This window comes from Phragmites australis, chromosome 11 (genome assembly GCF_958298935.1).
Source record: "Phragmites australis chromosome 11, lpPhrAust1.1, whole genome shotgun sequence".
NCBI lineage: Eukaryota > Viridiplantae > Streptophyta > Magnoliopsida > Poales > Poaceae > Phragmites > Phragmites australis.
This window is the reverse complement of record NC_084931.1, coordinates 24,508,874-24,534,588: the sequence shown is the minus strand read 5'-3', so window position 1 is coordinate 24,534,588 and position 25,715 is coordinate 24,508,874. Positions and strand designations below refer to the sequence as shown.

Genomic DNA, 25,715 nt, shown 5'->3' with positions numbered 1-25,715 from the left:
AATTTGCAACAACGTGGAGTTCTATGAGGAGTAAGCATGAAGTTATCATCGTCAGAACCAACCCATTCGGTTATGGAGGAAGTGGTAGAAGCAAGTCCTCTTGTGGTGGTTGTTGAACGACCACCTCTTTCACGATGGCTCGAACCATCATCTCTATCGCAACGGCGTAAAGGTCTCGAATGACCACATCTACGTCTCTAGTTATATCCGAGTAGGCAGCCATCACCGAAGAGCATATGCAGCCCTAAAAAGTTCTCGATGGGTTGGTTCAGCAACTCCTCATCATGAGGAAATACCTAGTATAAAAAAACATACAAAAACGTAAACATGTATTAAAAGTGCAACAAAACAAATAATTGAGACGTGTAATAACGATGAACGTACCTTAATGTGCTCCTCGTATTGCTGAGGGTGCATAAATATGGTGTGTTCGCTTGCTAAAACACTTTGCTATGTCGGCAAGGTCGCACACCCTGATAGTATATCTTTGACAACACTCTAACAAGTGCGTCTTTAGGTCTATAGAGGTCACAGAGCTTACCATTCGTCGTCATTCATCCATGGTGAAACAGAGACAACGAGTCATGGTCTGCCATTTTGATAGCACTCTGTTCATGTTCTCCTCCTTGAACACATCATCACATTTTTCCTAGGTCTCCCTCATAGTCTGTAGGGCCATCATTGAGAATTTGGATGTCCACAAGAAATGTTTACTTGAGGAGGCAACCATAGTGTGGTATTAAGTATCAGATGCTAGTGGTTTTTTGAAAAACAATGACATGACCTTCTCGTTGCCTCGGCCTCGTATTTTATAAGCAGAGACCGATGGTGTATGGACCAAGTCTAGGTATGTAATTTGGATATAGTGCATACATTGGATGTCTTCCTGTAGCGAGCGGTCACTAGACTCTGAGTAGTCGGCAGCGTGCAGTCACATCGCTCTGAAAAGGTGGCAGTGAGAGGTTACGTCAATCTAAAGCGCTAACAGCGAGGGGTTGCATCTCCCTGAAAAGGTGATAGCAAGAGGCCACTTCAATCTGAGAAGTTGGTAGTGTGATTTCACATGGGATTAAGAATTGCAAAAATGATATTGTAAGTAGTAATGTATGAACATGTAATACATAAAAAGTAGAAATGTACAAATATATAAGATTGAACATGTCGTATATACCCTTCATCACGTAGCTGATGAAGGTAGATCATTGAAGGGAGATAGGAATATGTGAGATAAAAGGATATGTACAATAAAGGCCATTGATAATTCATTCGAGTATAATTACATAACCTAGTAACACTACCATACGGCACACACGTCGGAAAGTTACAATTTGATGTTCATGATGTGAGAAGTAAGTTGTATTATGTGTATTATTTATGTTCGTGATGTAAGGACTATGCTATAATTTATGCGTAATAGTTGTGTTCGGTATTTGCAATTTTTAATGTGTTTTCACATTGTTAGCCGAGATTTATCATTTTACCAATACATTTTTTCTAAGCCCAATGCTTTCATAGGATTCTCTGCTTTTCATGTAGAGGCAACAATAATTCTTTGTAGAACTTTTGCATAATGAAATAATCACACCAAGCAACAACTTTTACAGGTAATAACTGCCAAGCATCAATGTCATAACTTTTCCAGCTTTCACAGGGAATTTCATGCTCCAGCCCCAGCCATGCCCATGCACTCATTCTATGCACTAGCTCTCAGCCACCATAAATAACCCCACCCTCAACTATGAATAGACCACTCCTTCATCAACTCTCTTAACTGTAATGTCTTCCTCAGTTTCACTAAGCCCACTCAAGAAACTTTTTAGGATTTTCATCTCTTAGGGAGTCAAACCGCCGATATGCTTCTATGACAATCCTTATAGGTTTCGCGAGTCTCACAACATCTCCTACACCTATAGCAAAAGCTTCTTCATATTTGTCAACTATCAGTACGACCCGCCTCGATATAGATCATATGAATGCCCATTGATATAGCGATATAGATCACACATGTGTCACTTTACATATAGTTTCATACATTATTTTACTAATCTTCCATCTTATTTTATTTGTACAGTCTCTTTCATCTATCTGTGATTTCATAGAATGGATAGACATAGAGCAAAATGAGCACTAGAAGCGATGGGTTAACATGGAGATACGGTGGAGGAGGAAAACTTAGAAACGCCAGGAGTACGAACAACAACAGGAGGAACTACGACTGAAACGTCAGAAGGAGTAGCGCATGAGGAAGGCAGCGGAGGAGCGTGCCGCGGCTTAAGCACGCAAAGCAGAGGGGAAAGGAAGCGGGAGAGGGTCTGTCACGCTAAGGTGGAGGGTCCCGATGCCTTGAGAAAAGATAAATATCCTAGGTACACTCGGTAGAGAGCATTTATTGTACATTCGTCTATTTTTATTTTCTAAGATATATTAGGTTTAGCAGTGATACACTATTAGGTTAGTTTTTAGATGTACCATATATGCCAATATTTATTACCATCTCTTTATAGTTAATGTCCATTTGAATAAAAAATAGTTTCACGATGCAATTGGGTCGAGCCCAATTCGAATTAAAGCCGGAGCTGTGTTTGCCCCTGCAGGTGCCCTCGTCGGTCCTAAAACACGTCGACAGCCCAGATACAAGTGGCCCAGTCCATGTGCACACGCACGTGGCCCAAATAGCCTAGCGCACGCGCACGCAGCTGTGCCCCACACACCGACGGCCCAACCGTGGCCCAGTCGTTGCGCCCCGCTCGACTGCTCACCATTGTTGCGCCCGTACTGCTCCGCCTGGCCGTCACTGCCTAGCCTGCGCCCTCCGCCGCTCGTGCTGCTCCCCGGCCGTCGCTACCCTTGGCGGGTCGGCCCTCGCGCTCCGCCGCTCAAGTCCCCGCAAGGGCCAGGACCAAGACCAGAGACTGTTTTGCGCCGGTAGCCATTTTAGGACCGGATCAAATCGGATTTTGGATAAGATCTATTCAAGCAAAACCCGACAGAGACGGATCCGTTGCCACCCTTAATTTGCTCCTACTGCATGCGGCAAGCGCGGGCACCCACCCCGGCGGCGAGCGTCGCTATGGCGACAGCAGAACACGGTCGTGCCTGCGCGTCATGCCGTCGTACCAAGGACGACGCATAAGCACGCTGCGCGTCGGCAGACGCTCGACCTGCCTCCGTCTCTGTATGTATGACGGCGTCGGTGTCGCGAGTCGCGACGAGGACTCGGCGACATGCACGCACGAACGAACGGACGAGCTCACCGGGCTGCGTGCGAGCCAGCGACAACACCGGCGAGCGAGCGAGTGACGAGGCAGCCTACGAGCTAGCACTAGGCTACGTCTTGGGATGCTGTACGTGATGGACGGGGAGTGGAGTGATAGACTGACAGTGGTACAATCAATGGATCCTGGCCCCCCACCTGTCCGCTTTGACCTATCCCCGTCCTTGGGATCTCGTTTCACCGCAGCTGTCAGCTCAGCCATGGAAACCGGTGCCTCATGGATGCACAGTTCTACTACTACACATCAGTACCAGGGATCGAGTACTTAACTATAGTTAACTGCACCGGAGTACGGACTCTTTGTCTTGGGCGGATTAAACAACGGTGCCCGGAGCACGCGTGGCGCCATCGTGGTGACAAAAACTCCTCGCTTTCGCCTCACCAGTCACGACCTGCATTGCATGCGCCTCGGGCTCCTTAATCTATCCGTAACCCCGTAACTTTGTGCCGTAACAGCAGCGTCATAGTATAAACAACAAAACCCCACACCTCTTTTTAACTCCCTGTGTTTCCTTGCTCGTACGAGGCTTCTTCTTGTCGCCATTATTCAGATCTGAATCCAAAGCTGCTGCTGCTGCTGCTGCAACTGCAGTTCGCTGGCAGCCCGGCACGATCAGATGCGAACTGGGCGTCTGAATCTGCCGATCAGTCGATTTGGAAACGTTATCTTCGCGGCCGCCGGCCATGTGTTCGCCGGGCTCCTTTTGGAGGGAGCAGAGTGAGAGGCATGGGTCATGAGTGATTAGCGTGACAGGCATGTGCTTCGTCTCTGGATTAGGGGAAAAGCCTGCGAGGCATTGGCGCAGGGAGCATTTCTGCGATTGTGCAGTACGCGTCTCGTCAGAATCTAGAACAGTGCCCTTGGATTTACCTCAGGCTCTGTGGACACGTGATCCGGTTCACCATGACGAACTGGGATTCGAGGCGCGTGGATTCGGTGCACGCTCTTTGACCTGACGTGGTTACCGCGAATCTGCGATACTGCTGCTGTATTGGCTCTGATTAGATGAGAGATTCAGATCACATCCGTAATCGACGATCCGTTGCAGGGTCACAGCTGGTGCTCTGATCTGCTCGTCCATGGGAGTGCTTAGAAAATTGCAGGGCGTGATAGTAGTATTTTATTGGATGTTTTTAGATTTATAACATTATAAATATCATAATTTTGAAATATGACACTACACTTTTAATATTTAGAAAGATACTATTATAAATCTCATAAAATTAGATCAATACAATTACAAATCTCTTAAAATTTGATCTATACCATTACAATCTCCCAAATTAGATACGTACTACTACAAAATGTGCACGGAGACTAAAATAATAACATGATATAATTTCACATGATTTACCATAATATCTTTTCAAATACTAAAAGTGTAGTGGTATATTTTAAAATTATCATATTCATAATGGCGTAAATTAAAAAAAACCTATTTTATTTGGAGGCTTGGAACAGCGTAAATGCACGGAGGAGACAGGCAGGCCGCACGGTCGTATCTGTAGTAACTGTTTTGGCAGGGGCTGCTGAAATGACTGCAGTGACTATCACAAGAAAATTTGTTCATTCAGAGTGGATTTATTACCATCCAGAGCCAATGATTACGCTAGATTTGCCACGGAACACAAATTTATACTGCTGCAGGGCGTGTTAAGTCCTGTCAGCACGCTCTGAACGGTACTGCTAAAATGCAATGATTTGCTTCTACTGGATCCATCTCATCTGGTCCCATCTTGGCCTCTGTCCCCCGTCGCTCCCTCGCACTCACACAGAGAGAAGAAGACTGATGAGTCCAAGCAAATCCATGGCCCCTCGTGCATCTCTGAAACATCTTTCCGTGTTGGTGTAGCGAAGGGTGCTCTTGCTCTTGCTGCCATGAAATGGGCGGGTGAACGTGGCACTACATTGCTCCCAGTATACGTTGCATTGCGTTGCATTTTTCGGTTTCAGCACCAGCTCAGCTGCTGCCACTGGTCACTGCCAGTGCCTGCTCAATAATAAACGTACCTCTCCCGCGCGCGCACGCCGCTCCTCGGTTCCTCGCCTCGCCGCGCCGCGCTCGCCCACGATTTTACCTTGCCACGCCACCTTGCTTCCGGCGCCTGCTCTGCTCCCGCCCATTCTCTCTCTCTCTCTCTCTCTCTCTCTCTGTTTTCTGCGCGAACGCTTGCGGCGGCGGCTGGGGGGAGTGGGGGAGTGTAATGCGGTAGCCGGCGAGGGAGTAGGGCGCTGCGGGGGACGAGCGGAGCGATGGGGTGCCGGAGCTCGCGGCTAGATGTGGCGGAGGTGTCCCCCGCGGCCGCGCTCTGCCGGGAGCGCCGCGACCTGCTGCGCGCGGCGGCCGAGCACCGCGCGCAGCTCGCGGCCGCGCACGCCGCCTACTTCCGCGCGCTCCCGCGCGTCGCCGACGCGCTCGCGCGGTTCGCGAGTCACCACCACGCCGCCACGCCGCCGGGGTCGCCCGTGCTCACGCTGCCGCCGTCCGACCCCGACGAGCCCAAGAAGCGGAGCGGCTCGGCCTCCGCCTCCACCACCCCGCACACCGATTCCGGGCACTCCCACATCCACTTCCACTCCAACGACGCCTCGGACTCCGATCCCGACTCCCCCAACGCCTTCGCCGCCCCCGGAAGCTGCGGCGGCGGCCACGGCGAGATCTCGCAGCCGACGCCTGTCCTTCGTTCAGGCGTGCCCTTCTCCGACCATGGCCACGGCGAGCCCCAAGAACGCCAAGTCCATCAGCCGGGAGTGGCCATGCCGGAGATGCCGTGGGAGTACGCTTCCTACAACCCCTATCGTTCGTTCCCAAATGCCACATTCCAAAATGGCACATTTCCCAGTTACTACTACATGAAGGCCAGCTCGACGCCGGCGAACACGGTGTACCAAGAACCGTACGACTACGGCAACTTCGCCACCAATGCGTCCTACATGGGGTACAACTACGGCTACAACAACCCAATGTACAGCGTTCCGGTGCCGCCGGAGGGGGATCAGCCGGTGGAGGATCGTGTCCGGGAAGCAGCGGCTCCGCCACCGCCTCCCCCAATGCCAATGCCGGAGACGTCACCGTGGGACTTCTTTAACCTGTTCGATTCCTACGAGCAGGACCTTCCACAGTATAAGGGGAAAGGGTACGATTCCAATGGGTCGTTCACGAGCAGCCCCAACTCGAGTGAGGTGAGGGCAAGGGAGGGAATCCCGGAGCTCGAGGAAGAGACGGAGCTGGAGTTGATGAGGGAGTCGGTGAAGGCGAGGAAGGAGGTGGAGAGCACTGCGTCGAACCGGATTGACAATGTGGATGTCAGTGCCAAAGTGAAGGTGTCAATGGAGCACAAGGAGTGCGAGATTGAGAGTGTGGATAGTGCCTCTGTTCCTGAGTCGGGGGAGGAGAGTGTATGCAGTTGTGATTGTGACCATGACAATGCTAGAACAGGAGGGCCTGTGCCAGTAGGCGATGATCAAGGGAAGGTGAACAAGGTGAGCTTGGAGGAGCACTCATACATGGTAGTCAGTGAGGATGTGCGACCACCGGAGAACATTGGAACAAGAGATGTTGCTGAGGTTGTTGAGGAGATAAAGGAGCAGTTCAAGTCAGTGGCCGCCTGCGGAGAGGATGTTGCAAGGATCCTTGAGGTGGGGAGGATGCGGTATAGATCACGGAATAGAATGTTAAGATGTAAGTATGCTTCATTTTTCATTTGATTATCGCGTGCTTGTTGAGTTGCCGTAGAACTGCAAGAACATTTTTTTAAAAAATATGCAAGAACACTGTGAATCCTAATTGCATCCAACTACCATGCAAGCTCAATTCAACTTTGTTAGCACCGGCAAACCTTTTGTAAGGTTGATATTTGACTATTTGAGAGGTAGTAAGTATGTATGTTGGTTCTTATGGTTATACGAATCTGTGGGCAGGAATTCTTCTCCCACCTTCTATTTTGATAATTCCAACTCAGTAATTTGATCCTTACTCTTGATGCAGTGATATTTTCCCGGATGATGGGGACCTTTGCCTTGTTGTTTTCTTCCATATCTGAGCCACCAGTGAAGAACTTGGAACAATCAGCAATAAATGCACCCAAAAGAAATCAGAATTCGAGTAAAAGAATCGATTTTTCCAGCGATGTTGAACTGAATACCCTTTCCTCGACAATGGACAGGTTGTTCGTGTGGGAGGAACGGCTTCATAAGGAAATTATGGTATGCTATTTCCATTATATCATGCGTGCGGCTTGATCCCTTTGCAGTTTGAATTCTGTTTTTTTTAAGAAGAAAATATGATCATAATTGAGCATTAAGCTTGTTTTAGAGTGAGCCTGTTAATGTCTCAAACATGGCATAAGTTTCAATGCGCCAATTTTTTTTTCTGGATAATGAACTAATTCACTTTACTTGGTTAACGAAGGAACTAATTTGGTGTTGAAATTAATTTGCTTGTGAACTTTAGAGTGACACTTTGAGCCTGTGTTTCATGAGCATATCATTAACTCTTCTTAAATCATGTTAGGAGGAAGAAAGATTGAGGATTACATATGACAAAGAATGGAAGCGCTTGAAAGAGTTGGATGCTAGTGGTGCAGAGCCATATAAGATTGATACCACACGGGCCTCAATTAGGGCACTGCTCACAAGAATCAACATTGCCATTAGATCAGCTAAAGTTATTTCTACGAGGATCCACATACTACGAGATGCTGAGTTACATCCACACCTCACTACGCTTATCCAAGGGTATGATAAATGTAGTCCTACAGCTACACTGTTATACACTTGTGAATCTCGACTGGTTCAACCTTCAAGCAATCACTATGTCTTTGAAGTCATTTCGCCTGTTTGCCTCTGTTACCATTTTTAATTAGTTCATAGAGTTTTCATTTGTTTTGCAAAGTACCTATGGATTTTCTCGATGGCAAAATCTGTGATTCTTATAGAACGGATTATATATATATTTTGAATTGCTAATTGTACTATTAGATAACTTTAGGTTTCTTCTAAAAAAACATGCAGATGTTCAGTTAAATTGTTGCATCAATTGTTAAAGAACATGTAAAATAAAAGGTGCAGTGTTTTGGGAAACAATCACTAAAAATATGCATTAGTAGCAAATCAAAATGATCCTACATTATATTTATCTATTGTGTTGTACTATCTTTCTAAGATTCACGCAATACTTCATGTAAATACTCGACATTTTTGCTAATAGCATGTTTTATGTTGCAGTACTACTGCGTCATGTTGATATTCCATTTCTAGAAAAATATTGCCATTTGAGTTGTTGCCACATTTCCTAAGACCGGCTAGTTTTAGTAGTAGTGTTTACAATAGTATTTTTTGAATTGTAATAAAATATTGCTATAACACTAGTAAAAATTGCTAATGTTAAGGCATCTTGACTCTTGAGTTTAGGAAGTCCTGCTTGTTTGAAAAAGGGCACTTGGCATGTAAAAAGAAAAGAGTCCTTCATGTGCCCTTCTTTGGTGTTGCTTGCTTAAATAAAGTGCTCATACTCATGGCTGATAGCTATTGCATTGCCAGTATTATTTTTTCATTTGTTTCTTTTGAAGAATCCTTGTTTCTTCTAGTTCTTTATTGCAAAACTGATGTCTGAGAGGACGGACTGTAAATTGCTGTGATTCTGGTGCAGGCTTGTTAGAATGTGGAAATTCATTCTTGAGTGCCATCAGAAGCAATTCCATACCATACTTGAAACTAAATCTCATATTCTCATCCCTAAGAATGGACCTGAAAGAAGCTCCTCTAAGGTTACATTGGAACTAGAAATGGAGCTTTTGAACTGGTGTTCCTGTTTCAGGAATTGGATCCTATCCCAAAAGGCTTACATCGAAACCCTCAATGGCTGGCTAGTCAAATGGCTTCCTCAGGAAAAGGAGGAAACTCCGGATGGCATCGCACCATTCTCTCCTGGTAGGCTTGGAGCTCCTGCTGTGTTCATCACAGCTAACGATTGGTGTCAAGCCATGAAAAGGGTACCCGAAGGTACCGTCGTTGATACACTGGAGGCTTTTGCTGTTAATGTGCATATATTATGGGAGCGGCAGGACGAAGAGCAGCAGCAGAAGTCAGTGTTGCCCATTGCCAACAATGGCAAGGCAGTTGATAACCGCATGGTGGCTTTGGATACTTTGCATAAGAGATTGGATGAACAGAGAGCTAGGCATGAGGAAACCGTGAAACAAATACGAGAGGCAAGCGCAACTGATCTGAAAGCAGGTCTGGCTCCAATATTTGAAGCATTGGAATCGTTTACCCAGGAGACACTGAAGGGCTACGAAAATGTTAGGATTCCAACTGAGAGTGGCGGGGCTTGATACCTGAACTGAGGTCACCAATTTTGCTTTTGATGGGCTGTCGATTGATTAGTGCAAAATGATCTCTGGAGCAATGGTAACTGTCTTCAATTTGCCAGCCATAATACCATTGTACTTCGGGTGGTGTTGAATTCACCAAATGTGCAAGAAGGATAGGTGTACCTATTGTTGCATGATTGTGTTCAAATGCTTTGAGATGATTCTTAGGGAGCATTCAGGTTGGGAGCTTCTTCAGTGGCTAGAGGTGCTTACACACAAAGAGCTGCTAGGAGCCTAGAACTCAGTCTAGTTGGAGCCCTTCAAAGGAGGGAAAAGGAAATTTTGTAGCCATTTTCAGCTCGTGTACATATTAGTTAAGCTAGTGATTTTGCAGATTAGCTCGTCATTTCTGTAGAATTTGATCTGTACATTGTAAAAGTTATATTTATGCCTGTTGTTCATCACGAAATGCGCACTGAATCTGAAGGCAGATGTTCTAACCTTGTAGGAGTACGAAATTGTTTGCTGAAGTCCGAAGAGCACACTCTGCTAAGAGATAGCGTTTGAGGTTGAGTTCATTAAATTTCTCATGTAAGTATGTAACTCTTCCTCCACGTCGATTAGTTGACCGTTTTTCCCCTCTGAATCTGTTCCAATCGCGTCTCCAGCTCGGTGACCTCTTCAGAGTTTCAGGTCCCAGCACTCGCATAAAAATACCTTCTTATCTGCAATGTAATTGCACTGGATCATACCTGCAAACCTTCCTCCTTCACAGAAGCAACAAAGTTCAATTCAGTCAATGCAAAGATTAGCCTTTTTGGATCCTTCTGCGATGACCCATGATCATTCATGTACACAAGTACACAATTATGATAGATGGCGCCAGATGGATCTGAAATAAGAAGCCACGCTGCGCACGCTTGGCGCGGAAGAGGATGGCATCCAAAACCTAAGTTTTTTTTTTCTCGTATATGCAGGAGAACTACGCAAGAAAAGTAGCCTAATTTATAAGAAAAATTAGCCCAAAAAACTTAACAAGTATTGCAACACAACCCACGAAACTCAGCTCACGCGCAAAGCAAAGAAGGAAAGAAAGAAGAAAAGAACCTAAAACCCCCTAACAACCAGACGACAATGCACGATAGAGCAGCATACATCCAACCCGGCAACCACACAAGCAGCATATAACCCGATACTCCTAAACAACCAAGCGACACCCATAACAAACGACGCTACCCTGCCAGCAACTGTGCCCAGCTAGTACCTCGACCGGAACATCCCGACAATTCAATAGGCGGAGCCCAGCTTCCACGCCTGACAACCCAACTCGGTCGGCTGCCCACGTCAAACCTCAAGCAACAGATGGGATCCTGGGATGTCGGAACATAGCCGCTGCTGCGAAACGCCGAAAGGTGATGGGAAGTTCCACTGAATAGGAGAACAAAGGGGTCGAACAAGCAAGTAGACAACAATGGAGAATGGTGCCTAGCAAGGAGTGTCGCCAGTTGAAATAAGGATCATAGGGATTCTCCAAAACGATGCCTTAAAAAAGGGAGCGCAAAAGAACCGTCGTCGCTCGTCCAGGAAGCCGGACAGGGTTTTCACCCGGAGAGATCCTAGGGGGAAGCTTCTTCGTGACGCCTCTAGGGAGGTTATGACGCCTGCGGGTGTCACCGTCGCCAGAGCCTGCCAGGGCTTACGCCTAAATTCCCCCTTCACGTCACACCTGATGAACACGAAGGCGCCATGGGTCAAACAGACCATTCCCTTGCAAGAGTTCAACCAGCATCACACAACACTAGAGCATGACAGTACGCATCCACCAACCAGAGACGATCGGGGACAAAGCCCCGACCCGCAGCAGCACACAACATGATCGCCGGTGTTGTACAAAAAACATATTCATCAACGGTCAGCCGCGCCAGGTAGCAGCAGCCCGACCGCAGGCAGTGCTGGCCAGGACGGGTAGGGCGGAGGGAGAGGCAGTGCAACCGACGGCAACCGCACTCGCATCAACGGCCATAGGAGGATGAGGAATGGCCCTAGGCGCCCAGATCCAAGACGAGGAACCGCACCGTCATGTCGCAACAGTTGTCCCGAGGAGCAGGCCGCCCGGGGAAGCTAGCCGCCTAGAGTAGCAAGCTGATCCCGCCCGAACAACCACAACAACTAGCGGAGAAGGCGATTAATGACCACAACAACAAGTACCACACCACCGCCACCGCCCGAAGAACAGACCAATCGGAGGAGGGAGCTGTGGGGTAGCTAGACGCCACGAGGGGCAAGCCAACCCTAGCACCACCGCAATCGCTCAATAGAGCTCGCAACCCTAGTAGAGCACGCAAGCAGTCAACTTAGGCCCGCCACCACAGGGTCGAACCTCGACGAAGAAGACCATGTTGGCAATGTGTCCGAGCGGATCCCGACCGCCAACGACCAAATTCACCGCACAGAAGGAGAGATCCGATGAGGAACCAGCGTGCAATGGCTCACAAGGGGAGAAGGGGGAGGAGGGGGGTTGGGACGGTCACCAAGACCGGTGGAGGAAAAAGTTGGGGAGGAGGCATGTCGCCCTCGAGTCGTCTCCGAGAAGACAACGCGAGGACTCAGACCAAATCAAACCTAAGTTTTTCAAATACCACGTGAAATACATCGATCCATCATAGACTATGGCGAGGTATCGGAGCCTAGCTATCCCGTTGGTGGTGGCAGCTTATCAGGGGCAGCACAAGTCCAACTTCTTGTTTTTTTCCCCTCCCTTTTTCGCTCCAAGTATGGCTCAGACCTTCGTGACGTGACCATCGGATGATCAAAAATTTATTTTAGTCCCAGCTAGGCCCCTGTCCTTTGGACTTCGTTACAACATTTCATCATGTGAAGCTAATCACTGTCGTTTTCAGCTTTCTTTTGGCTAGGTTGTCTACTTGAATCAGGTAGATAGATATAGTGGCCAGTAAACTTTCTCTTAACCCTTTCCTCTTTCCCTTTATCTAGTTCTGGTAGCTAAGACAATTGTATTTCCATTCTCCTCTGAGTGATAGAAATAGGGTGAAGCTTCGGTTCGAAAAAAGAAAATTTCAAGGTAGGCCAGGTGCTATATATAAATCGATGATCCACTTTTTCTTCTGTTACATAACCTATTTAGCGTGATGCCACAAGTTGGTGGCCATGTCATCCTCCACATGGGTAGGACGGAGCAGCTTAATTTCGAGGAACTTCTTAGCGCTAATGGGATTTCGAGACTTACTGACTCATGGGGACTTACCAAAGAGAGAGAGAGAGTGGAATCTCATTTGCAAAATAGAGAGGAGTGCGGCTCATCACGCACCAACAGTTTGAAAAATCATATATAATAAAAAAAATTACAACATATCACACTATAAATTAAATTCAAATCCCATATACATGAGACTAATTTATACCCCACCTATCTAAAAACTGCAAACAACCCGTCGCTTCACAGCTCCATTCACCCCACCCAGCCATCCAGTGCTAGACGGATCGCGTGACTGTGTAAAAAAGTTACTAAATCCACCACTTTTCAGCCTTAAAAAGCACGGCACGACAACCAAAGCCACGATGCAACACGGCAGCTAGAACCACGACATACGATTAACCACATATCCACCCCTAACGACACCAGATCATACGGACACACACGACATTAGCCTAAACCGGCCACGGACTACCGAAAAACACCCCCTCCTCTCCTGAAAATGTAACTCTGTAATATATTACGCATGTAGTACAACATATGTTAATGGTCTATCGCTCTCGCCTAATACTTTTTTACTGTTAAATAATTTGTTTTCACGTATCTTTGTAGCACGAATCTCAACGCAACGCAACGCAAATGAAAGCCTCCGTATACCTTGTGGCCTCTCCTCTCCTCGCTCGCTCACCCACTTCCTTTCCTTGTCGACGACGACGTCGTCGTCGCCCGACGTCTTTCCTTTCCCCGCAGCCGCGCGCAGCGCTCTCCATACGATACGGTAGCTTCTCCTCCCCCACCCTCCACCCCCACACCACAGCTCACAAGGGAGGGAGCAGCGCAACCGCAGCGCGAAAAGCCAAGGCCACCAGCAGAGGAGAGCCAGCAGACGAACGGGGAGACCAAACCAACTGTCCCTCACCTCACTCCAGATCTCGCATGCGCGGTGGCCGCCGCTCGCGCCCGACGGAGGAGGAGGATTTAGGGGGCGCCCGGCGTCATGGGGGGACCCCGGCTGGGGAGCTGGGTGGTGTCGTACACTGGGATGTCGGCGGACAACATCAAGGGCCTGCTGCTGGCGCTCTCCTCCAGCCTCTTCATCGGCGCCAGCTTCATTGTCAAGAAGAAGGGGCTCAAGAAGGCCGGCGCCTCCGGCGTAAGAGCAGGTGCGTCCGTGCGTCAGGGTCGCTCAGGCTGCTCCGCTTCTGCTTGGCCCCGTCTCGTCCTACTGACCAGTCCAGCAGCCTGCGGAGTGCTGTTCTGCGATGCTGTTGCGTTGCCGGTGTGCTTTGTTTGCACCTTAGATCTGACCTGCGCGCAAATTGGATCTCGGCTGCGGTGTCGGTGGGTCTGGATAGATTGGTGGAGTGGACTTAGGACTTGGGGACAGTAAGCAGTGAGCACATTGGAGATCGATTAGGTCGTGCCAAGCATGAATTGGGATATTCCGTGCGCTAGTCTGATGGAACCTCTTGCCGCATAAGTAGTTTACTTGGTGTTGATCCCGGAAGATCACTTGTAGCATAGTTGATCGATGACACGATGTTCATGGGGTATTGGGGTGATGCATTGTCTACAATGCTGCTGCGTTGCAATTCTTTAGTTCTAGCTCCTACCGTTTCTATGTTTCTTTGCCTAATTTGAACAATCCTGTGCACATATGGGAATGGCCCGGACAAATTTACAAACATTCCGAGTGTTGAAGGGGACAAAAATGCAGGCTCAATTATTGAAGAATTTCAACTGTGAGATATTGTAGAAATTCTTTGGGCTTCTGTCACTAAAGGAATACGACCTCCATTGATGATCGGTCCACTATGTTCAATTGGTCTCTGATTGACCGTTAGTTGATCATGCTAATGCCACATAGAGAATTTTGCTTTTCTGTTGCCAGATGGGTTCCATCCTTTCCTTTTCTTTTATCGTTAGTTATGCATTATGCTTATTTTGCTGATTTGCAACAGGAGTTGGTGGCTACTCGTACTTGCTTGAGCCACTGTGGTGGGCTGGAATGATAACGAGTAGGTCTTTTCCTTCCTACAGCGGATATAGTTTTGACCAGTAGTTACTTTCTTCCATTACTGTATAACTTTTTACTAATTATGTCCTGTGATATCTTTCAGTGATTGTTGGCGAAATCGCTAACTTTGCAGCTTATGCCTTTGCTCCTGCTATTTTGGTCACTCCTCTTGGTGCACTGAGCATAATTATTAGGTAACTAGACTTACATTATCTTTAACTGGTACGTTAAAAATTAAAATCTTTTACTGCTCGTATCTCAGTAAATCTGATAGTTTTGGTATGTCTCACACAGTGCTGTTCTTGCACATATTATGTTGCGGGAGAAGCTTCACATATTTGGTATACTTGGGTGTATTCTTTGTGTTGTGGGTTCGACTACTATTGTGCTTCATGCCCCTCCAGAGCGTCAAATTGAGTCCGTGGCAGAAGTGTGGGATCTTGCTACTGAACCAGGTATTCTGCTTTCTTCATATATTAGCTTCTTCACAAGTGTCATTAGTGATTTCTTGAGTCTTAACATATTATTATTGGGTATTAAGGTTTAACATTTACCTTGCAGCATTTCTATTTTATGCAGCCATTGTGCTTGCAGCAGCTTTCGTGCTCATATTCCATTTTGTCCCACAGTATGGTCAGACACATATCATGGTGTATATTGGTGTTTGTTCTCTTGTAGGATCTTTATCGGTATGCATTTCACTCATTAACAGTTAATTTCATGTTTATCACATATCACTTCTTAAGTAACTAGGATATAAATGTCTTCCATCTGTCCTCTGTTTGGTCTGGCAGGTCATGAGTGTCAAAGCTCTTGGAATAGCTTTGAAGCTGACGTTTTCAGGGATAAATCAGCTACTCTATCCACAAACATGGGTGTTTTTATTAGTTGTAGTCTCATGCATAGTGACACAGATGAACTATCTGAACAAGGTATGATCCATGTTATGCATAGCTATGGTAATGCCAATAGAAATTTTTTCCTATATCTTTGCCATATCTACTTTTGTCTTCTGCTCTACATTACTTTCAACTTGGAAATATTAATCTTTGCAGGCCCTTGACACGTTCAATACCGCTGTTGTTTCACCCATATATTATACGATGTTTACATCCTTGACCATTTTGGCTAGCATGATAATGTTCAAGGTAACAGCTTCGAAGATTAATTTATTTATTTGCATTACTCTACAACAAACTTTGCTTTGACCAACGTCTTAAATAGCAACTTTGGCATAATGAATCAATTTGCCATTCTTGTTTAGTCTGAGAATATGTAGGTACTTTGAATGAGTCGGCAACTGGAATTAATAGCAGCCAATTGTTTTGCATAGTTCATTGATTGTGTAGTTGCACATATTAAATTAAACTTAACTTATACTTTTTATTACTAAAGTATTCTTTCTATACCTCCGTGGTCTTGTCCCCTATAAACTTTCCTGGGGGGCAGCTCTTATGAAAATGCCCTAGTTTTGAAGTTCTAAAAAAATTCCTGAGTTGTAAGTGAAGTTATATTCTACATCCATACAAAATTTCAAGTTCAAATTCGACCCCGTTTGTGAGATATGAAAAAGACAAAATTCAGGTGCAATAGCACTACAGGACAGAAATTTTTGTCTTGGAGTGATATTGCACCTAAAAGATGTCTTTTTGATATCTCACAATTGGGATCGATTTGAACTTCAAATTTTGCGTGGACGTAGAACGTACCCGTAGGTCAGGATTTTTTTTTTGGAAATTCTAAGTCACTTAAATTTGCTCCCTTCCTTTTGCTTCGGGCATCAAGTACTGCTGTTATCCTGGTTGTGTTGCTGACTGATATTCCGATTCTACTGGTAAAATGAGGGTTGACTGGCTGAGGGGTCTGCAATTTTGAACCAAATTTCTTAAACTAAGTTTCTGTCCTCGATATTTTTGTGGCAATGATGCTCAAATAATCATTCTTGTCCACTCTAAGCGCTTGTCAGTTCTGTAAGTAGGACTAAATAGGGGATCTGTTGGTCAGTAGATCAGAGTGAATAGCTAAAAACTCAATACTGGAAAGAAAAATCGATTCCTAAACCCATGTTATTATTGAAAATTTTCTGGAACTAAGTTTTTGTCCTCAATATTGTTGTCAGCTCCTGTCAGATGACAACAAATTTGTCAATCATGATAATGCGAAACATATTCTTGAAAAATCATATCAGGAAACACTAACTAGTTAAGTTGGATTGTCAAAATGGTGGTGCACCAGCAGGGGTGAAGCTACATGGAGTCATTGGGGGTCAAGTGGCCCCAATTACTTTTGCTAAGTCCACAACTAATCCTCTTTATGAATAGAAATATCTCTTTTAAAGAGATAGATGGCATTGTGTTTAGAGGAATGACTCCGGTGAAGCAATTTGCTGGCTTCGCCCCTGTGCACCAGTGACTACCCTATCATGTTCCCTTCACAATGCTTTGGAAAACTATCTACTAATGTCAACTCTGATTGCATGCAGGATTGGGATCGTCAAAACCCTACGCAAATTGTCACAGAGATGTGTGGCTTTGTTACCATCCTTTCTGGGACTTTTCTTCTTCACAAGACGAAGGATATGGTGGATGGTATGTCTACACTTATGCTCTTTTTGACCTGTAACAACTCCTAATCGTAAATTCTTAATGGTTCGCATCATAGGTCTCCCACCAAATTTACCCATCCGACTTCCTAAACATGCGGGCGAGGATGACTATGCCGCTGAAGGAATTCCTCTTAGGTCAGCTGCTGATGGCATTCCACTCAGGTCGCCAAGAGCCACAGATCCATTCCGCTCGTCGTGATGCTTCAAGGCTTATACTCGCAACTGTTGTTCCTATACATGGGAAGGGAAGAATACGCCTCCATTTATTCATTGGATACACCCCATAGGTTGACTGTAGGATTCAAAGGTAACAGCTCGGCACCTCCTTGTAATTTCTGAGGCATTGGTACAGAATTTTGAGGATTATATAAGTTACACTTCTCTGGGTAAGATAACCAGAATGGCCAAGAATCCAAGTTTTGGATTATATGTAAATCTCGGTGAGCCATATAGGTCACTATCTCGAACTGTTGTATTATTTCAAAACAACTCAGAATACAAGATGCATCGAACGAGAACATCATGTCATTAATTGTGATCTCATTTTCTCTGAGCACTTGATAATATGTGGGCATGTAACCGCTTCATTCTTCGTTGCTTTGCCATATATACATGAAGATGAAGAAAAACACAGTTGCATGCACGTATGTGAATTCATCTTTTAAATTTAAACTGCCCTGTGAATTTAGGTGCTTGAAGGTGATTGCTGGTTACGAGTAGGAACTAGCAAGGGTGATTGAGTTTTGTTGAAACAGTTAGTTGTGCCATCAGATGACGCATCCTCACGTTGAACAATTGATAAACAAATGCTGTAAGGTTGCGCGTTATTTTAAGCAAATAAATGAAAAATGAAGACGAGGGCTTGGCTGTTGTCACCGTTCACCTATAACATACAGGTTCCATATTATTTTTAATATTAAAATATAAGTGAATTGTTCCTATTTTCCTACTAGTTTAGACCAACGCTGCCTCACGTGGGGGTTGTGGAAACTCCAATTTCAGAGGCCATGGCAGGTGTTGGTGTGGGCATTACTTCAACACGTCTCGGTCTAACATCAACAGTAGCGAAGGCAATAGTTCTCGTCGGCCCAAGTGTCAATCGTGTTACAAGAACAGACATACACCAACAAATTGTTGGAACGATTTGATCCTGATTTTGTTTAGATGAGAGAAGTGCAGCAACTGCCATGAACTCCTATAGAGTGGACACAAATTGGTATACAAATATGGGCTCCACAGATCATATTACAAGTGAGCTCGATAAGTTAAATGTTTATGACAAGTATTCTGGCAAAGATCAAATAAAGATTGCAAGTGGAGCATGTATGAATATTAACTATATTGGGCATGCTAGTGTTTATACCCCTAGACGCAACCTTCTTTTGAATAATGTTCTTCGTGTCCCTCAAGCTGCCAAAAATATGATTTCCGTTCATCATCTTACCACTGACAATAACATCTTCCTTAAATTTCATTCTCACTTTATTTTAATCAAGGATCAAGCAACGAAGAAAGTTCTACTTGGAGGCATTTGTGAAGGAGGGTTGTACCCTTTTTCTCCCCATCCTGCTGAGTCCAAGAAAAGTTATACAAAACACTACTTTTTTAGAGCATCTGTTCCATCAAACACATGATTATTCTTCTGTAAGATTTTTTGGGTGTGCATATCGGTCAAACTTTCGTCCTTATAATTCTAGGAACCTTCAATTCCACTCTAAAAGATGTGTTTTACTTGGTTACAACAATTTGCATGAAGGTTTTAACAGACTCGATATTTCCTCAGGTCGTGTCTATATTTCTCAGGATGCCATTTTTATGAGAACATTTTTCCGTTCTCTCAATTGCATCCAAACGCCGGTCCTCGTCTTCGACCAGAAATTCTCCTTGGTCCTCAAAATTCTTCTGATCCTGTCTCCGGGGGTATATCTACAGCTAGTTTATTGGCTAATATTCCTACAGATAAAAAACTGGGTAATACTTCTGTGGAAACTAATTCCCCGTTGGAGGCTCCTAGCTATTTTTGTGCAGCCGGCAGCCAGAATGGACCTCAGAGGCGCTCTGGTCCCGCGGCAAATCCCGCAGCCGATCCGCTCACAAACTCCGACGCACACAGACAGACTTCCCATTCCATACTCACGTTTCACGTATGGGATCTTTCGTCGAAATATTTTTATAAGATTTTGATTTATATCATTTTTTTATCTTATAGATGTCACATATAACTGAAAGAAAAAAACTAGAATACATAATATATATAAATTAGGGTCTTTCTGTGAGGCCGAATCTTATAAATTTTTCTTCCCTTAAAATATGTTAGCACCGGAAGAAAATTTTATAAGACACTTCACCGAAAGACCTCTATAAGACTTTAATCTATACCGTCATTTATTAATCCAACAGTTAACATGTGTAACTAAGAAAAAAAATATGTGACATTTAGATATTTCTATAAAACCAAATCTCATATATATTTTTTCTGTTAGAACCAGCACTCTGCGCCTCGAATTTCCGGCTTCTGTCGTCTCGGGATTGGCGGATGTTGATGACCTGTTCCGAGACTTGCACCAAGACAAATCAAATGCTGAGACCATCTCCAATCATATTCCCTTCATTTCGTTCACTTCATTCTTATTCCTTTTATTTTCTCTCATCTCCAACAGCTTTCTTTCGAGGGAAATCGTGAAGGAAAATGAGAGAGAATCCTGTTTTGGAGAGAATGACCTTAGAAATCTCTTCATACAGGAACCGTGAAGGAAAACCGTTGGAACATTGAAAGGAAGAAAATTCCGTTGTGAAGAAAATCGTTGGAGATGGTATGATACAGGAGAGACATTACCTCTTCTGGTAGTGTTCAGGTACGGCCTGATACGAGGTTGCGCATTGGTATACGTGAACCAAAAGCTAGTTTATAGGAAAAAAAAAAATAATTCACTTGCATTTCAACATTTAACACAAAATAGAAGCACAACAAGTTGATCTTACCATAAGCGGCGACACTAAAGTTTTGAAGTTTAGAGTGCACGTTTCAATATCTAGATCTAGATAGTGTACATGTTTAAAATTATATGATGTAAAATAGATAAAATGAAATTGCTGATAACTCAGATTTAATTTTTTTTCCCTGGTGCTAGTGTACTAAGGTGAGGTACTATAGCTTCGCCCTTGCTTACCATCCAATCGATAGCTAGTTAAGCTTTTATAGTAAGCTGAATTCATCATATTCGTGGTCTAGTCTTCATTCAACTTCTTTAGGCAAGTAACATTTTCAGTGTTTTCAATTATGCTGCAGCTTAATAAATATGCAAAACAAAAAAAAATGCAAATTCAAGACGTGAAAAAGGAAATTACTAGAGCTTATTTTTCTCCCTTAAAATATTCTGTTCTTAGTTCAGCCAGTGCCAGTGGCAGTGCATGCGGCTCAGAGTCAAGCTTTCCTGCAAAAAATCAAAGCCATCCATGCCAGCAGCCATGGAGCTCTGTTCCCTGCTCCTCCTCCTCCCTTTCCTCCTCGTCGGCTTCCTCTACCTTACCAAGCTCCGCGGCAAAGGCGGGGACGTACGGCGGCTCCCGCCCGGGCCACGGGGCTTTCCGCTCATCGGCAACCTGCACCAGGTTGGCGCGCTCCCTCACCGCGCCCTACGCGCGCTCGCCGCGGCCCACGGCGCGCCCGATCTCATGCAGCTCCGCCTGGGCCAGGTCCCCGGGCTGGTCGCCTCCTCCCCGGCGGCCGCCGCTGCGCTGATGCGCGAGCACGACAGCGCCTTCGCCACGCGCCCTTACTTCCGCACCGCCGAGATCCTCACGTACGGCTTCCAGGACCTCGTCTTCGCGCCCCACGGCGAGCACTGGCGGCACGTCCGCCGGCTCTGCTCCGTGCACGTCCTCAGCGCCGCGCGCTCCCACCGGTACAACGGCATGCGGGAGCGGGAGGTCGCCGCCCTGGTGCAGGCCATCAGGGACCGCGCTTCCTCCTCCGGCGCGACGGTAGACGTGAGCAAGGCGCTCTACGGCTTCGCGAACGAGGTGATCTGCGGGGCGGTGTCCGGGAGGGTGTCCCTGGAGAAGGAGGTAGGTAGGAGTGAGCTGTTCCGGGAGCTGATCGAGGAGAACACGGCGCTGCTAGGCGGGTTCTGCGCGGGGGACTATTTCCCGTCGCTAGCGTGGGTGGACGCGGCGCTGCCGGGCGCCGGCGCGAGGGCGTGGAGGAACTTCAGGCGGTGGGACGAGCTGCTCGAGAAGGTGGTCCGGGAGCACGAGGCGCGGCGACGAGACGACGGCGACGCCGAGCAGGAGGACTTCGTGGACGTGCTGCTCGCGCTGCAAGCGGAGAACCAGGACGGGTACGAGCTGACCAGGGACACCATCAAGTCGCTCCTCTCAGACATGTTCGCTGCAGGGACCGAGACGTCCTTCATCGCGCTGGAGTGGGCCATGTCGGAGCTGGTCAAGAACCCCACACCCATGCAGAAGCTTCAGCGCGAGGTCCGCGAGGCCGCTCCGGCCACGGGCGGCGCCGTGGCGGGGGCCGACGCGCTCGGCGCAACGACGACGCCCTACCTGCGGGCCGTCGTCAAGGAGACGCTCCGTCTCCACCCGCCGGTGCCGCTCCTCCTCCCGCGCGAGTGCATGCGCGACACCGACGTGCTGCGGTTCCACGTCGCCAGGGGTACCCGCGTGTTCGTCAACGCCTGGGCCTTGAACCGCGACCCGGCGTCGTGGCGCGCGCCCGACGAGTTCCGGCCCGAGAGGTTCCTGGCGGAGAGCGAGGAGGCGGACGTGGACTTCAGGGGCGCGCACTTCCAGTTCGTACCGTTCGGCGCAGGGCGGCGGGTCTGCCCCGGGATGCAGTTCGGGCTCGCCACTGTCGAGCTCGCGCTGGCGAACCTTGTGCGCCTGTTCGACTGGGAGCTCCCGGACGGCGCGGCGGCAGGGGAGCTCGACATGTCGGACGCGCCCGGGCTGACCACGCCCAGGCGGGTGCCCCTCCGGCTCGTCGCCACGCCGGTCGGATGACTAGTTGACCACAGTTCGTAGCGTTGGTCTGTCTGTTGTTCTGCCGTGAATAACAAGGGAAATCGATCGCTGCTCCGAGCGTCCGCGCACCACTCCTTCCACGGTTCCGCGACCGAGGCCTGTGCAGATCGTTCCACCGGCGCTGTGTTAAGAAATCCCTAATTGAGCGATTTTGTGGACTTCATACCGTAACTACCCTGATGGGTTCTCCCTCTATATATACTACATCATTGTATTTATCTGAATACTAATGAGAGAAGGCCCGAAGCTCCACTGTGTCTTGTGTTCTTCCTCTTGTGCTTGGATTCTGGGAAGGGGACGGGATCTATCTACCACCTCCTTGCGCCTCTTTCTGGGATCAGGAAAGGAAAAACGGATCCGATGATCCGTGACTAGGCCAAATCCTAACAGTTTATACGTAGGCTTTGGAATGTATCAATGCAATATTAAGCCCGGGCATTCGGTTTCTATGGGTTTATCGGTTCAGTTTTTTCGGTGTCTGAAAAATTCAGTTTTCAAAATATGCGGTAGAATATTGGAAAACTACCAATTTCGGTGTCATTTTTTTCGCTGTCATTGCAGTCCCCGCCGACTAGCTCGTTTACTCGAGCGGGCGATGTCCAACGACTAGGGTAGGCAGGTGGCACCGTGGCGGCTAGGGTTAGACGAATGACTCGGGTCTCTGGCTTAGCCGCGCAGGGGTTGGGCGGGTGGATCCGATGGCGAGCGGATTCGGTGGTGGACAACTAGGGTTAGGAAGGTCGTGAGTGGGTGATTTGGAGTCTCGGGCGATGCGATTGGGGTTCTTGACTTCTTATTTTACAGGGACGGCTAGCACGGGCGACATCCAAGATAGGGTGGGGGTGGGCTGCTTGGGCGGGCTAGGTTGAGACATGGGAGTGGCTGAGACGAATAGTTGCTGGTGGGTGAAGAATCAATCTTCGAGTGGTTCGGTTTTGCCACCTAACAACTGAATCTCCCATTGAATTGCACGGAATAGGAACCGAATTAACCATCGAACACCAAAAAAGCAGCAATCTCGATGGTTTGGTTACAGTTTGGTCCGTTCTTTGGTTCCGGGTTTTTGCCCAAGCCTATGCAATATGTCCCCAGAGCCCATCTCAATCACGTAATATCAGACCTGTTCTGTTCTGATCTTTAGTACTTCTTCTATATTCCAGCAAATAAAGATGATCAAATGGGTCACTCGGGCCGGCCGGGCACGGGCCTAGCTCAGCACGGCCCGAAAACGGCACGGCCCGATGGGCTCATTTACTGTAACGGGTTGTGTCGTGCTGGCCCGTGTGCCGAGTCGTCGGCTCACGGCATGGCCCAGCTTTCACCGTGTCGTGCCGGACCGGCCCACAGCATGACGGGCCCGATCGGCACGGTGGAGGCACGATGGGCCAGGTCAGCACGGTGGAGGCACGCTCGGCTTGCCAGCACTCTGAAAATAGGAAAAATTAAAAAATAATAGCTAAAAAATTCCAAAAAATCAAAAAAAAATTATAGAAAATAAATAAGAGTTTTTATTGATTGGTTACCTCATTAAAAACCTTTCTACTAGAAGGAAAAAGAGTGCAACCTATGATTATGCTCCGAAAATTACATGGTTTTATTAGAAATCCCAGAATTTTGCTTACAATATTTAATATGCTTCCTCAAGTGTCCCGTTCCATTTGGAGATCTGACACCTAATTCATTGCTGCATATATTACACTTAGCAAATCTTACATGTTCTCTGTTAATTTCTCTAAAGATCTTTTCAAAATATTGCCACACCCATGACCATGCACGCGAGTTCTCGACGTCTTGATTCATGAATTAAAATATGGAATTGATTTCTTGATGTGAAGTGGCTACTGGCTACTTAGCTAGCAACTAGAAAAAGAGAGATGAGTGACCGATGAGATCACATGGAGTTTGAGATAGTATTTATAGGCCAAGATGAGAGGTGGGTGGGGGTGGGGTCGTGGGGGTTAAAAAAAATAAAGAAAAAACATTAATAAATAAAAAACTTAGAAATAATAGGGACACATAATTAATTTTAAAAATAAGCTTTATTGATAGGTTGCCTCATTAAAAACCTTTCTAGCAAAGGAAAAAAGAATACAACCTAGCTCCGAAAATTTGAAATTACACGTTCTCATCAGCATCTAGATACAAATTTTGGAATGATTCTTCAAGCTTAGTGTTCTCTGCAGTGTGTTGCATTCGTGCTTCAGCTTGTTCCTAATCTTTTACTATGGTGAGTATTTCAACCATCTCACTTGACAAATTTATTCTTTTCTCTTCGATTATCCTTCCAGTAAGACTGAAGGCAGCCTCAGAAAAAACTGTAAATACAAGAACCGTTAACAAATTTTGCGCTAACAGTGAAAGCACTGGATAATTCATCTTGTGCTCATGCCACCATTGCAATATATTGAAGTTTTCCTATTCATGGCTGATAACGTCACTGTCGATGAATGTAGTTAGCTCCCCTCCGAATGTTGGAATTCCGGTGCTCGTAGACGATCGTGACGAAGAGTCTGAACTTCTTGATGAAGAACCTGCACCAAATATTTTCCCCCATGTTGTCATCTTCTTACTTGTTGTGAGTGCTAGTGGAGGTCGTTGTAGGCGAACTCCGCAATACTTTGTTTTATATTTACTATAAACTTTGAATAACTTAGAACAAATATTAGTATAATAATTAGAATAATCGTGGCCAAGAGCATCACCTAGAATTGCGAGAACTCTACAGAAAGCTACAATTTTAGCTCTAGGATCTAAAATAAAGGTAAAGACGTACAACAAAGGAATTTCTTTCCAATACTTTAAGAATTTAGATTTCATAGGAACTACACAATCTATTAGAAGACTTTTATTTTCATAGTTGTTTAAATGAGTAGCAATTTCAACAATATTATGCACTACTAAATAAGATGTTGGATAATAAATTCCTGATAAACTCACAGTTGAATCATAAAAAAATTCAAGAAACTCCAGTATCCTTTCGGTAACATACCATGCGCTTCTATAAGTAAAGTTTGACCCCATGCTGATGGTAATATGTATGAATAAACACACCAAATATGATCTTATATAATATAATATTTTTAAGTAAGAAAGTAGAGTTCCATCTTACCGGTATGTCCACAGCAAATTTACGTGAACGCACACCCATCGCAACACAATACTGTTTATATGCTGCAATTCGTTGGTTAGAGGAGTTCACAAAAGATATTGCAGTATAGAAATCATCTAGGTATTGCAACAACCTCTTCAAACTGAA

General features: G+C 46.2%; 3 protein-coding genes across 4 annotated transcripts; all 3 read left to right on the top strand.

Annotated features, from left to right (window-relative positions):
- Positions 1–5,082: 5,082 nt before the first annotated feature.
- LOC133883936 (nitrate regulatory gene2 protein-like) lies at positions 5,083–10,179 on the top strand. Its single transcript, XM_062323343.1, has 4 exons — positions 5,083–6,957; positions 7,264–7,481; positions 7,789–8,012; positions 8,926–10,179. The coding sequence occupies exons 1-4, from the start codon at positions 5,529–5,531 to the stop codon at positions 9,608–9,610; spliced, it is 2,556 nt and encodes an 851-aa protein (XP_062179327.1). The 5' UTR covers positions 5,083–5,528; the 3' UTR covers positions 9,611–10,179.
- A 3,285-nt stretch (positions 10,180–13,464) lies between these two features.
- On the top strand, positions 13,465–17,941 carry LOC133885259 (probable magnesium transporter NIPA4). 2 transcript variants are annotated; one of them, XM_062324946.1, is made up of 9 exons: positions 13,465–13,966; positions 14,765–14,821; positions 14,924–15,014; positions 15,115–15,275; positions 15,400–15,509; positions 15,615–15,752; positions 15,876–15,968; positions 17,303–17,408; positions 17,482–17,941. In XM_062324946.1, the coding sequence occupies exons 1-9, from the start codon at positions 13,801–13,803 to the stop codon at positions 17,622–17,624; spliced, it is 1,065 nt and encodes a 354-aa protein (XP_062180930.1). In that variant the 5' UTR covers positions 13,465–13,800; the 3' UTR covers positions 17,625–17,941. The 2 variants fall into 2 exon arrangements, with proteins under 2 accessions (XP_062180930.1, XP_062180929.1); XM_062324945.1 differs by having other exon boundaries at positions 15,382–15,509.
- Positions 17,942–20,737: 2,796 nt separating this feature from the next.
- On the top strand, positions 20,738–22,705 carry LOC133885212 (cytochrome P450 71A1-like). Its single transcript, XM_062324886.1, has one exon. It carries the CDS (start codon positions 20,837–20,839, stop codon positions 22,436–22,438), a length of 1,602 nt encoding a protein of 533 aa, XP_062180870.1. The 5' UTR covers positions 20,738–20,836; the 3' UTR covers positions 22,439–22,705.
- The last annotated feature ends 3,010 nt before the right edge of the window (positions 22,706–25,715 follow it).

Excerpts from the sequence above, each read along its gene's own strand:
- LOC133883936 (XM_062323343.1), top strand. The coding sequence starts at position 5,529 with ATGGGGTGCCGGAGCTCGCGGCTAGATGTGGCGGAGGTGTCCCCCGCG. Across the intron at positions 6,958-7,263 it reads ACGGAATAGAATGTTAAGAT|TGATATTTTCCCGGATGATG; the intron begins GTAAGTATGCTT and ends CTCTTGATGCAG. Across the intron at positions 8,013-8,925 it reads CTCACTACGCTTATCCAAGG|GCTTGTTAGAATGTGGAAAT; the intron begins GTATGATAAATG and ends ATTCTGGTGCAG.
- LOC133885259 (XM_062324945.1), top strand. The coding sequence starts at position 13,801 with ATGGGGGGACCCCGGCTGGGGAGCTGGGTGGTGTCGTACACTGGGATG. Across the intron at positions 15,276-15,381 it reads GGATCTTGCTACTGAACCAG|CATTTCTATTTTATGCAGCC; the intron begins GTATTCTGCTTT and ends TTTACCTTGCAG. Across the intron at positions 15,753-15,875 it reads AGATGAACTATCTGAACAAG|GCCCTTGACACGTTCAATAC; the intron begins GTATGATCCATG and ends TAATCTTTGCAG.
- LOC133885212 (XM_062324886.1), top strand. The coding sequence starts at position 20,837 with ATGCGGCTCAGAGTCAAGCTTTCCTGCAAAAAATCAAAGCCATCCATG.